Here is a 16,599-nt window from a genome sequence, read left to right as displayed (position 1 = left end):
GCTGTTCCAATAGTAGCAGGGAAGGGGGTAAGAAGTGTTCAAACCCTGGGTGCATTTTAAGGTAGAGCTCACAGGACTGGCTGGTGGATTGGATGATGAGAGAAAGAGAAAAAACAGAGTCAAGGGAGAGTCCTCAATATAACTGAAACTGAGACGGGGAGAAACTGCCAGAGGTACAGGTTTGAGAGGAGAAGTTCCAGGATTAATGTTTTGAATATTTTAAGTTCAAGAAGCTATTACAGGACTTCCCTGATGGCGCAGTGGTTAAGAATCCGCCTGCCAATGCAGGGGACAAGAGTTTGAGCCCTGGTCCAGGAAGATCCCCCAGGCCGCAGAGCAACTAAGCCCTTGTGCCACAACTACCAAGCCTGCGCTCTAGAGCTCGCGAGCCACAACTACTGAAGCCCGTGTGCCTAGAGCCCATGCTCTTCAACAAGAGAAGCCACCGCAATGAGAAGCCCACGCACTGCAATGAAGAGGAGCCCCTGTTCACCACAACTAGAGAAAGCCCGCATGTAGCAACGAAGACCCAACACAGCCAAAAATAAATTAATTAATTAAAAAAAAGAAGCTATTACATACACAAGTGGAGATATCCCGTAGGCAGCTGAATAGAAGAGTCCTGAGTTCACAGGAAGACATTCAAGCTGGTAATATATACTTGAGAATTCTCAGGATATAAATGATATTTAAATTCTTAAAAGAGAGCACTTAGTAAATGAGTGTAGACAGAGAAGTGATCCAAGGACTGATTTGAGTACTCCATCATTGGAGGCTGAGGAGATAAGAAAACAGCCAAAAGGGCGGGGCGGTACGTGGGAGTTTGAGAAGAAGGGGCTCCTGAGGTAGAAGGAGAACCAAGGGAGTGGCATCCCGGAAGCCAAGTGAAACTAGTGTGTGAGGAGGAAGTGTCAAATACTACTGAGAGATCAAGAAGATGACTAAGAAATGACCACTGAATCTATGTACTATTTTCTAAGCATTCCTCCCTAATCCACACATAACACTTTTTCTTTTAATCTAGGTAAAATCCCAGTATTGTCCAACGAATACACATAAGGTTTCTGTTTAATGCAGCTATATCTGCATCTCAAAAAACAAAATCAATGCTCTTAATATGGACACAGCAGACTTTACACAGTGAATAATGTTGAGTAAATGCTTTATCTGGTTGAAGTAACTGTCTCTCTGAAACAATGTCCCCGACCAAGTCTTACTTGTGTTCAGTAGGTGGGATCAGAGAAATGAGCTATTTAAATGTATTTCTTTTGTTCTGCCATAAAGTAGCAATTATTCTTCAACTCATTTTCCTCCTTCCTAACTCAAACATCCTAAGCAGCTAAACAAAGACCCTAAATTTCCACACACACCCCCTTATAAACAAAGCAGAACACAATAAAATCCAAAAGTTGGATGAGAAAGGGATATGCTGCCTATCGTAGCTGCTTTTACCGTACAAAGGGTTAGTAATTATTTGCTAATTCATAGGCTGTACTTTGTTTACATTTTGTCCTTAAAATCTCTAGATAGGAAGTGCGATTTCTAGTGTCTTCACCTTAAAAGAGAATTATTGCTACAAAATAAGTACTTTAACCTTCCGTGCTCTAGCGCAGGGGTCCCCAACCCCCGGGCCACAGACCAGTACTGGTTAGGAACCAGGCAGCACAGCAGGAGGTGAGTGGCGGGCAAGAGAGCGAAGCTTCACATGTATCTACAGCCGTTCCCTATCGCTCGCATTACCGCCTGAGCTCTGCCTCCTGTCAGCATTATTGTGAGTTGTATAATTATTTCATTACATATTTCAATATAATAATAATAGAGATAAAGTGCATGATAAATGTAATGCTTTTGAATCATCCCGAAACCATTCCCCCCCACCCCATCCGTAGAAAAACTGTCTTCCACGAGACCAGTCCCTGGTGCCAAAAAGGTTGGGGACCAGTGCTCTAGCGAACAGAGTCATGTCTCAATAATCTACACTTCTGAAGCAGAACAATAATCACCAAAAACTGGATCATGCAAACATCCTTCATGTCTTCATGAAATGGCTACAACTTCTGAAAGGTCTGAGCTCTCTGCCTTTGGGAGGAATACCCTTCCCTGCCCTCCACCGTGCAATTTGCCAACTTGGGACTCAGCCTGAATGACAACTTCTCTAGGCGGCCTTCCCAGATCCCTTCCAAGGCTGAATCAAGGGCCCTCCTCTGAACCCGTAACACCACAGGTTGGTAAGCACCACAGCTTACTCATATCCCAATACTTTAACACATTATACTGTGAATCTGTTTACTTCTCTGTCTACCTCTCCAGACCATAGACATCTTGAGGGCAAGGACAATATCTCATTAATTTTTATAGCCTCAGTGTCTGAAACATATCAAACAATCAAGTGTCTGCTGAATGAAAGAATAACATGAAACTTGACCCAGAATACCTTACGTGATTTTTGTAGCATATTTTCCTTGATAAATCAGGTGAACTGAAGCTAATATTAAAATTACTGGCGTCTATATGATCCAGCAATCACACTCCTGAGCATATATCCACACACAAAACTGTAATTCGAAACGATACATGCACCCCTATGTTCACAACAGCACTACTCACAATAGCCAAGACGTGGAAACAACGTCACTATCCATCGACAGCTGAATGGATAAAGAAGACGTGGTACATATACACAATGGAATACTACACAGCAATAAAAAAGAATGAAATAATGCCATTTGCAGCAACATGGATGGACTCAGAGATTATCATACTAAGTGAAGTAAGCCAGAAAGAGAAAGAAAAATACCATATGATATCACTTATATGTGGAATCTAAAATATGACACAAATGAACTATCTACAAAACAGGAACAGACTCACAGACACGGAAAACAGGCTTGTGGTTGCCAAGGGGGGGTGGGGGTGGGGGAGGGATGGATTGGGAGTTTGGGGTTAGCAGATGCCAACTATTACATATAGAATGGGTAAACTACAAGGTCCTACTGTATAGCACAGGGAACTATATTCAATAACCTGTGATAAACCATAACGAAAAAGAATATAAAAACGAATGTATACATATTTATACCAGTTTCTTACTAACACAACATTGTAAATCAACTATACGTCAATAAAAATAAAACAGGGAGTGCCCTGGCGGCCTAGGGGTTAGGATTCAGTGCTTTCACTGCAGAGGCCTGGGTTTGATCCCTGGCCAGGGAACCATCCCGCAATGCCATTCAGCATGGCCAAAATACAAAAAAAAAAAAAAAAAAGAAAGAAAAGAAAATAAAATTACTGGCATCTCTTCACATCCCCAATTGATAGCAGAAACAGAAATTTCCCCTACCTGACACTGGAAATAGAGGATAAGAAAAGATATGTGCTGGTCAAAATCAGATCAGGAGGAGTTATCACACTAGCTGCTCTTCCTTGATTTGTCCCACACCATACGAGAAGCTAATGGACCTCTGGATTGCTCTCTTCACCTCCCTTCCACTGATTCTGTATTCTCATCTTTGCCCTATTCTTCTTTTGTTTGTTTTGTTTTAATATCTATTTATTTACTTTTGGCTGCTTCGGGTCTTAGTTGTGGCACATGGGATACTTCGTTGTGGCCCACAGGCTTCTAATTGTGGCACGCAGGTTCCAGAACGTGTGGGCTCTGTAGTTGCAGCACACAGGCTCTCCAGTTATGGTACATGGGCTTAGTTGGCCTGCGGTATATAGGCTCTTAGTTCCCTGACCAGGGATCGAGCTCTGGTCCCCTGCATTGGAAGGTGGATTCTTAACCACTGGACCACCAGGGAAGTCCCCTCTGCCCTATCCTTTTCTCTCTTTGCTTTACTTACCTTTTCCCACTTCTTCTCATTTTATACTTTGCATTTGCATTCTGTTCTCATTTTCCTTTTAACTTTTCTTTGCACTCTGTTCTCCAGGCCTTATTTTAGTTAAAATGACCCTGAGGAATACATGAGCAATGCTTTGCCCAACTGGGAGAACTTAGGCCAAGGATGTTGCTGTATATCCTGGTCACTTCTGTAAAGCACACCAACATATTTCTGCTGTTTCTGAGGAAACCAAGTAGCGACCCCCTAACAGCAGCACAGGGTTATCAGCATATGAGGTCAAATTGTTACTATCCACAGTGGGTAAGACATGTTTCTAAACTTCACTCTCTAGTATCCTGGAAATAGGGTAAAGGTCCTCTTAATTTACAATAATTTTAAATAAAAGAGAAATGGGAAGCTAAATATGAAGGGCAAAGAGGAAAAGAAACCATGTTTGGGGGAAAAATGCTGCATGCTGATGGGACAAATTTCAAAAGCTACAGGATAATTGCTGGGCCAGGTAGGGTTGGAGGGGGGGAAAAAAGGTGGTTCCTGCCCCCAGGGAACCTAGTCTCATTCCTACCACTTCCCAAACCCATAAATGTAAACATTAAAGAACCAGAGAGAGGAGAGTCTCTTGAACCAAAAGAGTCAGTAACCTAACATAAGTGAATTGGATGTTCAGAGACAGAAAAATAAATACTGGATAGAAAGCTCTTTGAATTTAAGATAAAGTTATTCCATGTGTTAAAGTCAGTGCCACAAACATCAGAAGCCAAGGAAAGGAACAATCCACAACTAGGAGTCAAGAGGCCTAGCTCAGGTCCTAACAAGCTGTGTAACCTTGGGCAAGTCATTCTACTACTCTGATCCAAAGACGGTTCTTTCATAAAATGGGCATAATAATATCTCCCTGGCAAAGTTGACTGTGATGATTAAATAACACTTTGAAAAGTTTTATATAACATGCCAATGTGGTAAGAGGAAGCAAAAATACTGTGGTTCAACTTCTAAAGTGTAAGCCTGACTCACCTTCCCAACCTTGTTAAACCCTTTAACCAACCTGGGAGAAGTGTCATGTGAGGATCCAGGAGTGGGGTGGTGACTATTTAGTCAGTTGCTCTGTATCTCAGTGGCTTCATCTGTAAAATGAGTGGTGTGGAATTCACTCACATATCTGCAAGATAAGGCAGGTCTGAGGAAGGGAGTGGAGAATTTACCATAAGTGAGCAAAACATTTACCCAACCCTCCCTACCAGGGATAAATAACCAAGATCATCAAATATCATCACTCCCTGGACAGAATTAGAAACGGCCTTAGAGAGCATTTAATCTTGTTTTACAGATGGGAAAACTGAGGCCCAGATAAATGAACTGAATTGTAGAACTCTCAAAGCTAGTTAGTGGCAGAGCTGGAGCTAGGGGCCAGAGCCACCAATTCTCAAGTCCAGTACCCTCTTTGCCAGATCTCAGGGTCACCCAAAGCACCTGAGGCCCTTACAACACATTATCAACACCAAGACACATTACAATTTCATCAACAGCCTAAATATGGGCTACCCAAGGGAGGGGCTGTAAGACTGACGCAGGCGGTGCTGAGAGCTGGGAAAGAGAAGACTTCATTGGGAAAGTGAGAAGAGTCCTGGAGATACTCAGACACAGAGAGATTAAAGAAATATGTCTGCTGAAGAATTACAAAGGATCATGAGAGATTGCTACAAGCAACTATATGCCAATAAAATGGACAACCTGGAAGAAATGGACAAATTCTTAGAAAAGCACAACCTTCCGAGACTGAACCAGGAAGAAATAGAAAATATAAACAGACCAATCACAAGCACTGAAATTGAAACTGTGACTAAAAATCTTCCAACAAACAAAAGCCAAGGACCAGATGGCTTCACAGGCGAATTCTATCAAACATTTAGAGAAGAGCTAACGCCTATCCTTCTCAAACTCTTCCAAAATATAGCAGAGGGAGGAACACTCCCAAACTCATTCTACAAGGCCACCATCACCCTGACACCAAAACCAGATAAAGATGCCACAAAGAAAGAAAACTAGAGGCCAATATCACTGATGAACATAAATGCAAAAATCATCAACAAAATACTAGCAAACAGAATCCAACAGCACATTAAACGGATCATACACCATGATCAAGGGGGGTTTCCCAGGGAATCAAGGATTCTTCAATATACACAAATCAATCAATGTGATACACCATATTAACAGACTGAAGGAGAAAAACCATATGATCATCTCAATAGATGCAGAGAAAGCTTTCAACAAAATTCAACACCCATTTCTGATAAAAACTCTCCAGAAAGTGGGCATAGAGGGAACCTACCTCAACATAATAAAGGCCATATATGACAAACCCACAGCAAACATCATTCTCAATGGTGAAAAACTGAAACCATTTCCACCAAGATCAGGAACAAGAAAAGGTTGTCCACTCTCACCACTATTATTCACCATAGTTTTGGAAGTTTTAGCCACAGCAATCAGAGACAAAAAAGAAATAAAAGGAATACAAGTTGGAAAAGAAGAGGTAAAACTGTCACTGTTTGCAGATAACATGATACTATACATAGAGAATCCTAAAGATGCTACCAGAAAACTACTAGAGGTAATCAATGAATGCGGTAAAGTAGCAGGATACAAAAGTAATGCACAGAAATCTCTTGCCTTCCTATACACTAATGATGAAAAATCTGAAATAGAAATTAAGGAAAAACTCCCATTTACCACTGCAACAAAAAGAATAAAATACCTAGGAATAAACCTACCTAAGGAGACAAAAGACCTGTATGCAGAAAACTATAAGGCACTGATGAAAGAAATTATAAAGATGATACAAACAGACAGAGAGATATACCATGTTCTTGGATTGGAAGAATCAAGATTGTGAAAATGACTCTACTACCCAAAGCAATCTACAGATTCAATGCAATCCCTATCAAACTACCACTGGCATTTTTCACAGAACTAGAACAAAAAAATTTCACAATTTGTATGTAAACACAAAACGACCCCAAATAACCAAAGCAATCTTGAGAAAGAAAAACGGAGCTGGAGGAATCAGGCTCCCGGACTTCAGACTATACTACAAAGGTACAGTAATGAAGACAGAATGGTATTGGCAAAAAAACATAAATATAGATCAATGGAACAGGATAGAAAGCCCAGAGATAAACCCACGCACATATGGTCACCTCATCTTTGATAAAGGAGGCAAGAATGTACAATGGAGAAAAGACAGCCTCTTCAATAAGTGGTGCTGGGAAAACTGAACAGCTCCACGTAAAAGAATGAAATTAGAACACTCCCTAACACATACAAAAATAAACTCAAAAATAAACTCAAAATGGATTAAAGACCTAAATGTAAGGCCAGACACTATAAAACTCTTAGAGGAAAACATAGGCAGAACACTCTGTGACATAAATCACAGCAAGATCCTTTTTGACCCACCTCCTAGAGAAATGGAAATAAAAACAAAAATAAACAAATGGGACCTAATGAAACTTCAAAGCTTTTGCACAGCAAAGGAAACCATAAACAACACGAAAAGACAATCCTCCGAATGGGAGAAAATATTTGCAAACAAAGCAACTGACAAAGGATTAATCTCCAAAATATACAAGCAGCTCATGCAGCTCAATATTAAAGAAGCAAGCAACCCAATCCAAAAATGGGCAGAAGACCTAAAAAGACATTTCTCCAAAGAAGATACGCAGATTGCCAACAAACACATGAAAGGATGCTCAACATCACTAATCATTAGAGAAATGCAAATCAAAACTACAGTGAGGTACCACCTCACACCAGTCAGAATGGCCATCATCAAAAAAATCTAGAGACTTCCCTGGTGGCGCAGTGGTTAAGAATCCATCTGCCAATGCAGGGGACACAGGTTTGGGCCTTGGTCCAGGAAGATCCCACATGCCGCGGAGCAATTATGCCCGTGTGCCACAACTACTGGGCCTGCGCTCTAGAGCCTGTGATCCACAACTACTGATCCCGTGTGCCTCAACTACTGAAGCCCATAAGCCTAGAGCCCGTGCTCCGCAACAAGAGAAGCCACCGCAATGAGAAGCCCGTGCATCGCAACCAAGAGTAGCCCTCACTCGCTGCAACGAGAGAAGGCCAGCGCACAGCAACGAAGACCCAACACAGCCAAAAATAAAATAAATAAATAAATAAAAATTAAAAAACAATCTACAAACAATAAATGCTGGAGAGGGTGTGGAGAAAAGGGAACCCTCTTGCACTGTTGGTGGGAATGCAAATTGATACAGCCACTATGGAGAACAGTATGGAGGTTCCTCAAAGAACTAAAAATAGAACTACCATATTACCCAGCAATCCCACTACTGGGCATATACCCTGAGAAAACCATAATTCAAAAACAGTCATGTACCACAATGTTCACTGCAGCTCTATTTACAACAGCCAGGACATGGAAGCAACCTATGTGTCCATCAACAGATGAATGGATAAAGACGATGTGGCACATATATACAATGGAATATTACTCACCCATAAAAAGAAACGAAACTAAGTTATTTGTAGTGAGGTGCATGGACCTAAAGACTGTCATACAGAGTGAAGTAAGTCAGAAAGAGAAAAACAAATACCGTATGCTAACACATATATATGGAATCTAAAAAAAAAAAAAAAAAGGTCATGAAGAACCTAGAGGCAGGATGGGAATAAAGACACAGACCTACTAGAGAAGGGACTTGAGGACACGGGGAGGGGGAAGGGTAAGCTGGGACAAAGTGAGAGAGAGTGACATGGACATATATACACTACCAAATGTAATACCAATAGCTAGTGGGAAGAAGCCGCATAGCACAGGGAGATCAGCTCGGTGCTTTGTGACCACCTAGAGTTGGTGGGATAGGGAGGGTGGGAGGGAGACGCAAGAGGGAGGAGATATGGGGATATATGTATGGCTGATACGCTTTGTTATAAAGCAGAAACTAACACACCATTGCAAAGCAATTATACTCCAATAAAGATGTTAAAAAAAAAAAATATGCCTGCCAAAAAAGGCTTAAAATTGCAGTCTTGGGAAGACAGACCCAGTGGGTAAAATTTTCTTTAGGGAAAAGAAACAGGTGACAGATTTAGAGGACCAGAATGCTTTGAATCAGGATAATTCTTGATTATATGCAATTTAGTCCTTTTGTTGTCTCCTAAGTTTTTAACATTTACTAAGATCAACTGTCTCTCTACAAGATAAGGCCCTCTAAAGAGACCACAGACGGTCTACCTTAGTGGTTACGTATATAGGCTCTGGGCTCAAATTGCCTCGATCCAAATCTTCGTTTTACCACTTAACAGCTGTGTGACCTTAGATAAATCCTTCTCTTTGTACCTCTGTTTAAATGGAAATAACATCACCCCCAACTCAGGAGGATTTGTGAGGTTTAAATGTGTAGATTAATCATACTGGTCACAACCTAATAATGGGTTTTTCATCCTTTAGTGTGATGTGTGCCTCTTTTTTTTTTTAATGTAAAGAAGACAACAGAATTTACCAGAGTACATTGCATGTAGTATGAATAAGTACTGTTTTGCAAAAATTTTGTTTCCTTTATCTATATGTGTGCATATATGTTTCAATTACATAAAATATACTTCTCATGGTGGTTTGCTTTTAAAAATGTGAGAACCACTGAATTAACACACAAAACAAAGGTTCAAACAGTGCCTGGCTCACAGTAAGCACTTAGTGCTATGACTGTCGTTGTTGCTGTTATGTACCTACCTGTTAAAGTTGTTTGTAGGATTACCTAAGGTAATATGAAAGCACTTTGGAAAGTCTAATATACAATATTAGTGTAAGTTAAAGGAAGCAAAAAGCCCTTCTCTCCACCTCTTAATACCCATACAAGCATAGCCCTGTTTCGGCACATATTTGTTGCTTGGTCCACAAGTTATTTGTTACATTGAACTGAAAAGTCCACAGACCATAACTTATCTACCACTCTGTCATGCTCTGTCAATATCTGCAGAGAAATAGAGGCATGGTGCCAGAGTAAATTTATTTATTTTTACCTGGGTGGAGGTTGGGATGGGGAAGGCAAAAGTCATGCCCATGGGTAGCTGAAGGACGCAAGTGAGTCAGAGAAATTGCCTACTCCCACAGAGCCAGGTAGACTCAAATGCGCCACAGACCAGGCTGGACTGACAGATACCTGTGCCTTTATGCAGGGCTGAATCACTTCTTTCTATCCTCACCCAGGCAACTCATAAAAAAAAAAAATAGCCTCTGAGCTCCTCACAGGCATAGCTCACACCAGGAAAAACTGGGAATCCCCAAAAAGATACAAACAGGGGGTGACTATGCAACAAAAAGTTACCTGAGGGATTCCTTGAAATAACAAGCCCACCTAAACGTCCAAATAGCATTTAAATTCAAAACCCTGACTTAGAGAAAAATTCGGAAATGTGCTCACCAATAACTGTATCAGGTCTGGATTCCATCCTCAACACTGTGTGACCTTGAATTAGTCACTGCATCTCTCTGGCCTAAGTGATTTCATCTGCTAAAAAAAAAGAGAGATAAGACGTACCTCACAGGGTCATTGTAAAAATTAAAGACATTATGCAGTAAAATGGCTAACACAGGATCTGGCACTGGTAAATGCACAGTAAATGTCTGTCCCTTCTAGCCTCCAAGTCAACAACTACGGCAAACTGAGGTTCACTGGCCAGCTCATAGGCATCCCAGTCGCTTCATGGAAATTGCCTTCTTTTAAAAGAAGCTTTATAATACCATTTCTTTACCTCTTTAGCACAATAGCCTATTCTAGAAGTCTAGGAAAGAAATAATTTCCCATCTCATTCTTTACAAGTAGTGATTCCTAAATGTTTTGGTACTGAGTGCCCAAATTATGCATTGGTACTGCCCCCCTCCATCCATTATTAAACGAAATGAGCGAGAGACTCGGTATGATGACTACATTTTACAGTTATTTGCGTTCCCGTTTCAAATTAACGAGAGAAATGTATTAAAATTCCCCCGCTGAGGCTGCGACCAGCCTGCGGGGTTTCATCCCAATCTGGTCAGCGCACTCGCTGCGCGGGGAACGCCCCGGCTCACGGACGGGAGGGGGGAATGGGGGGGCGGCCGCGTTCTAGAGCTTTCGGCCCGACTCGTTGGCGACGAATATAGGCCACGTGTCGCCATTTTGTGCTCAGGAAACATGGCGGCCACCCCCACGGGGAAGAAAGGGGGGGGAGGGAAGGACCGCCACGTTAGCCGCTTTCCCTGAAGGATCCTCAAGCACCCCGTGCACTCGGCCTTTTCTGTCTGGCTCAGCCGAAGAAAAGGAGAAGGGGCACAAATCACAACTGGCGCCCCAAGAGCCCCAGAGACCTTTCTTTACCGGGAGGAACGCGCGGCTCCACACACGGCAAGAAAGGCCCTCCAAGATGGCGGGCCCTGTTGGGGGCCGCCCCCGGAGAGCGTGGGCGCCGTGGCTGCACCGAGCGGGGAAAGGGCCGAAAAGCAGCAGCGAGAGAGTAACTCGCGCAGGGAAAACCGCAGGAGCTCCCCAGAGCAGGGGTAAATGCGGTCCCCCAAAATGCACGCCATTGTGTTAAATGTCTGACGAGGCGGCAGCGACTAAAACGACACCGCGCAGGAGGTGGGGGTTCTGCAGGTTTAACGAAAGAGTTGCAAAATGCAGACAAAGCATTATGTAAATGGACGCCATTCTCTTTATGGCCATGTTTCTAGCACTTCCCAGAAACCATGAGCAGAGCCGTGAGTTTGACAGCGGCGCGTGGTGGGTTTTGGTCTTTCTCCCAACCGACCACCGCCACGGGGCCGAGGCGGCGGTGGGGGCTGCCGTGGGGCGCCCCGACGCCGAACATGAAGGGGCCCCACGTGCCCGCCCGGGCGGGCGCCCGCCCCGCAAGCCTCGCCTCGCCGCCCCTCCCCCCCGGAAGACCACGGCAGCCCCTCCCGTCCTCCCCACACCCTCACGCACGCGCTCTGGCCGCCTCGAGCGCATGTTTTAAATCCGCGGCGTCCTAGCATCCGCCTGCAGTTATCGCCGGGGCTGCCCGTGTCGCTCCGCGCTTAAACCGCTTTTGTAGGGCGGGAAAATAATGTGTCGCCTCCGCGCAGAGCACTACCGTTTCCAAACATCTGCCGGCGCCTCTGGGGTTAATAAAATACATGTTCGTTTTAAAACTTTGCCGGACTCACAGCTTCTGCCTACCGGGGCTTTCTTTTCAATGCTAGGCTGTTAAAAGTGTATTTTAAAAACTACTCTATGGGGGTTGGCGCAATCTTGTGACCTAAAAAGGATGGGTCCTCATTTTTTTCAAGGGGTCCTGCGCAGCAAGCACTTCCGGGGTCAGAGGGTACGCGGGGTTGAAAGCGGGCTTCCCGCCCCGCCCAGACCGCCGAGGCTGCCGCCGGAGTCGCCACCGCCGCGCCCTCGCCCACCCGCCCGCCCGCCGCTCCCGGCCCCGCTCGCCCCCTCCGCCGCCGCCGCCCGCCCCTGCGACGACGCCGCGGCCTCCCGCCCTCGCCCGCTCGCTCCCGCGGCCCTCGCTCGCCTCGCGCCGGCAGTTTTGGGCCTACACCTCCCCTCCCCCAGCCAGCCACCAAAGACTTGACCACGTAACGAGCCCAACTCCCCCGAACGCCGCCCGCCGCTCGCCATGGATGCCGGTGTGACTGAAAGTGGACTAAATGTGACTCTCACCATTCGGCTGCTTATGCACGGAAAGGAAGTAGGAAGCATCATTGGGAAGAAAGGGGAGTCGGTTAAGAGGATCCGCGAGGAGAGTGGCGCGCGGATCAACATCTCGGAGGGGAATTGCCCGGAGAGAATCATTACTCTGACCGGCCCCACCAATGCCATCTTTAAGGCCTTCGCTATGATTATCGACAAGCTGGAAGAAGATATCAACAGCTCCATGACCAACAGCACGGCGGCCAGCAGGCCCCCGGTCACCCTGAGGCTGGTGGTGCCGGCCACCCAGTGCGGCTCCCTGATTGGGAAAGGCGGGTGTAAGATCAAAGAGATCCGCGAGAGTACCGGGGCCCAGGTCCAGGTGGCGGGGGATATGCTGCCCAACTCCACCGAGCGGGCCATCACCATTGCTGGCGTGCCGCAGTCTGTCACCGAGTGTGTCAAGCAGATCTGCCTGGTCATGCTGGAGACGCTCTCCCAGTCTCCGCAAGGGAGAGTCATGACCATTCCGTACCAGCCCATGCCGGCCAGCTCTCCAGTGATCTGCGCGGGCGGTCAAGATCGGTGCAGCGACGCTGCTGGCTACCCTCACGCCACCCATGACCTGGAGGGACCACCTCTAGATGCCTACTCGATTCAAGGACAACACACCATTTCTCCGCTCGATCTGGCCAAGCTGAACCAGGTGGCAAGACAACAGTCTCACTTTGCCATGATGCACGGCGGGACCGGATTCGCCGGAATTGACTCCAGCTCTCCAGAGGTGAAAGGCTATTGGGCAAGTTTGGATGCATCTACTCAAACTACCCATGAACTCACCATTCCAAATAACTTAATTGGCTGCATAATCGGGCGCCAAGGCGCCAACATTAATGAGATCCGCCAGATGTCCGGGGCCCAGATCAAAATTGCTAACCCAGTGGAAGGCTCTTCTGGTAGGCAGGTTACTATCACTGGTTCTGCTGCCAGTATTAGTCTGGCCCAATATCTAATCAATGCCAGGCTTTCCTCTGAGAAGGGCATGGGGTGCAGCTAGAACAGTGTAGGTTCCCTCATAACCCCTTTCTGCTGTTTTCCCATGATCCAACTGTGTAATTTCTGGTCAGTGATTCCAGGTTTTAAATAATTTGTAAGTGTTCGGTTTCTACACAACTTTATCATCCGCTAAGAATTTAAAAATCACATTCTCTGTTCAGCTGTTAATGCTGGGATCCATATTTAGTTTTATAAGCTTTTCCCTGTTTTTAGTTTTGGGTTTTTGGGTCATGAATTTTATTTCTGTTTGTCGATAAGAAATGTAAGAGTGGAATGTTAATAAATTTCAGTTTAGTTCTGTAATGTCAAGAATTTAAAAATTAAAAAGTGGATTGGTTAAAAAATGCTTCATATTTGAAAAAGCTGGGAACTACTATCTTAAACTCTTTGTTGGTGCATTTCTTTTCTTCCCTTCTAGTGTTAGGCTTTTGTAGGGAGAAGGGTGGGCCCGTCCCTGGTATTTTCTCCAGCCCTTTTCACCTTACTGGTAAGATTCCATTCCCTTTCCATCCCAACAAAGGAACACGGCAGGCTGGGCCTGCTTTGGGACGTTTGCAGAGACAGTGGGGGTCTCTTGGAGAGTGACATCCCTCCAGCCAGGTTCCAGAGAGAGGCCTCTGCCCATTTCTCTGGTAGAAAACATAAGGGGTTTCTCAGATGGGAAAAGTATGCCCACTCGGTAGGACCTCTGATGAATGGCAGTGTGTCCTCTAGTCCCACCCGCCCCGCCCTCAATCTCACGTGCAAAACTCTTAGCCAGGAACAAAAAACGTTCTGAGGTGGGAGGAGCCTGGGGGACCCAGAGAAGAGGTGGGGGAGGGAAGGGCTGGGCTGGGGGGGAAGGGAGGGGCTGAGGTGGGGGAAGGGGAAGGGAAAGGGGCTGGGTGGGTCTGAGGGCTTGGGAGAGGGTAGCTGCTACAGGGTGGTGGTAGGGATAGGGGGCTTGGTTGGGCAGCAAGACTGAATGGGGGATGGTAGCAGCGGGGCGCATGTGTCGCGCATGCACCTGTGGCAAGCGGCCTGTCAAGAGGATGTTATTACACCTGCCAAGTGGCTACCCAGAAACAAAGGAGGCCAGCTTCTAATTCTCCTGCTGTGTGCAATGTTTAGAGAAATCATTGTGGCAGGAAATAATTCTGCCTAAACGGGGCAGTCCACACAGGCAGGAATTGTAGGCTGATCATTGACAACCGCCTAAGAATGACCTCAGTGTTAAAAAATGCAGATTCCTGGGTCTCACCCCAAATCTAATCAGAAGACTGCATTTTCAGCAAAACTCCAAAAGGTCCTTAGATGTGAGTGCCACTGATTCTCTTCACCAGTGGAGTAGGAAGATCTTGCTGTAAAGGCCTAGCAGCCTCATGTCAGCCAGTGGGTCTAGGCTGAAACTGATGAGAGAAGAAAATTTTTCCACCATTAGGCAAAAACACTAGAAACAGCAGATTAGGACAATAGACGATTAGGTGCCAGAGTGTGTTGTTCAAACCAGGCACTGTGGGAGATCACCAACAGCAGAAATTCCTGTGGGAGGGGAGTATTAGCCACCATAAATATTTGTTGAGGTTTCTTCTCCACAGGGCATCTGCTCTTTTTTTGGAGGTACAGACCTAGTTCCGAGGGTCCCTGGAGGTAAGATTGGTGCTTACCATGTGCTTTATACCCACTGCAGAGTCAGGCAGTTAGTCCCTGAAGGGAGCCCAAGTCCTGAAGTTAAACCTGAATTTAAATTTGAATCCTGCCACTTGGCCTTGGGCAAATTAAGTTCCGTATAAAATGGAGGTGTTGAAGTACGCATCTGGGCTTGCGAAAGAAAAAAAAAAGCATGTGTAAAACAGAACAGTGCTTATAACACAGTAAACTTCAATATACTTTAGATTGCAAAAAGCCAAAGGCCCATTTCTGCCCCCAATGTCTTCGGGCAGAGAAATATTGAAAGAAAGCAATGTGTACTAAATGATAAGCTGAGAGAAGACAGTTGTCTTGAGGAGCCAGGATAGGTAAGGGAGACACTAGTGAAGACCCAGCAATGGGTTTGATGTCTTCTGGAAATAATGAGCACAAATAAGTTTGTGTAGAGTAGAGCAGAAGGGGATAATTAGGTTGGACCCTCAAACACCACGTTGAATGGTTTGTGAGATATCCTTGAAACTTGCTGGGGGAAGTGGTTCCAATACCCTATAAAAAGTAGGCCTCAGGGCTTCCCTGGTGGAGCAGTGGTTGAGAGTCCGCCTGCTGATGCAGGGGACATGGGTTCGTGCCCTGGTCTGGGAAGATCCCACATGCCGCGGAGCGGCTGGGCCTGCGCGTCCGGATCCTGTGCTCTGCAACAGGAGAGGCCGCAACAGTGAGAGGCCTGCGTACCGCAAAAAAAAAAGTAGGCCTCAAATTTTCCTCAAACCCCATCCCCACCCCTTAAAAGGCAAAGCCGGCAATAGTATGTAAAATAATGATTTAGGCAGCAAGGATGGATAGGATAGGATGGGAAGAATGGCAACTTGGAGAGAATAAAGGCAGGAACAGCAGTTAGAAAACTACCTCAGGTAAGTAGGTTCTAATATTGGTTGGGAAGCGGTATCAATAGAAATGCATATAGAAAGGGACCAATGCAAGAGAGATTGAAACTGCATGAGGAGGCCAGAGAAAGAGCTGTAAGGAAGGGGAGCAGTGAATTCAGACATGGTGACTGGAGTATTTGCAGGCAGAAATATTCAACAAGTAGCTTGAAATAGGAGACAAACTCTGAAGAGAAATCAGAGCTACAGGGAGACAGGTAACAAGAGGAGAGGGCTAGAGATTGAGCTTTGGGGTATAAGCTGGGGGTAAAGGGACCTAGTCAAATTGTTCACTGTATCTGTAGTGCCTGTCACCATACCTGGCATACAGCAGGGGCTCAATAAGTATTTGTGGAATAAATATAGAGGAAGCAGCCAATGAAGAAGGAATAGTCAAAGCAGCAGAAGAAAAACCAGGATAGCACCCTTGAGAGTAGTCAAGGAGGAAAGTTTCAAGGCCAG

At 45.2% G+C, this 16,599-nt stretch overlaps 1 protein-coding gene across 1 annotated transcript; it reads left to right on the top strand.

Annotated features, from left to right (window-relative positions):
• Positions 1-12,247: 12,247 nt before the first annotated feature.
• PCBP1 (poly(rC) binding protein 1) lies at positions 12,248-13,929 on the top strand. The gene has a single exon (XM_004277033.4). The coding sequence runs from the start codon at positions 12,516-12,518 to the stop codon at positions 13,584-13,586; it is 1,071 nt and encodes a 356-aa protein (XP_004277081.1). The 5' UTR covers positions 12,248-12,515; the 3' UTR covers positions 13,587-13,929.
• Positions 13,930-16,599: the final 2,670 nt, after the last annotated feature.

This window comes from Orcinus orca, chromosome 13, assembly GCF_937001465.1.
Source record: "Orcinus orca chromosome 13, mOrcOrc1.1, whole genome shotgun sequence".
NCBI lineage: Eukaryota > Metazoa > Chordata > Mammalia > Artiodactyla > Delphinidae > Orcinus > Orcinus orca.
The sequence above is the reverse complement of the archived record's forward strand: the minus strand, read 5'-3'. Positions and strand labels throughout refer to the sequence as shown.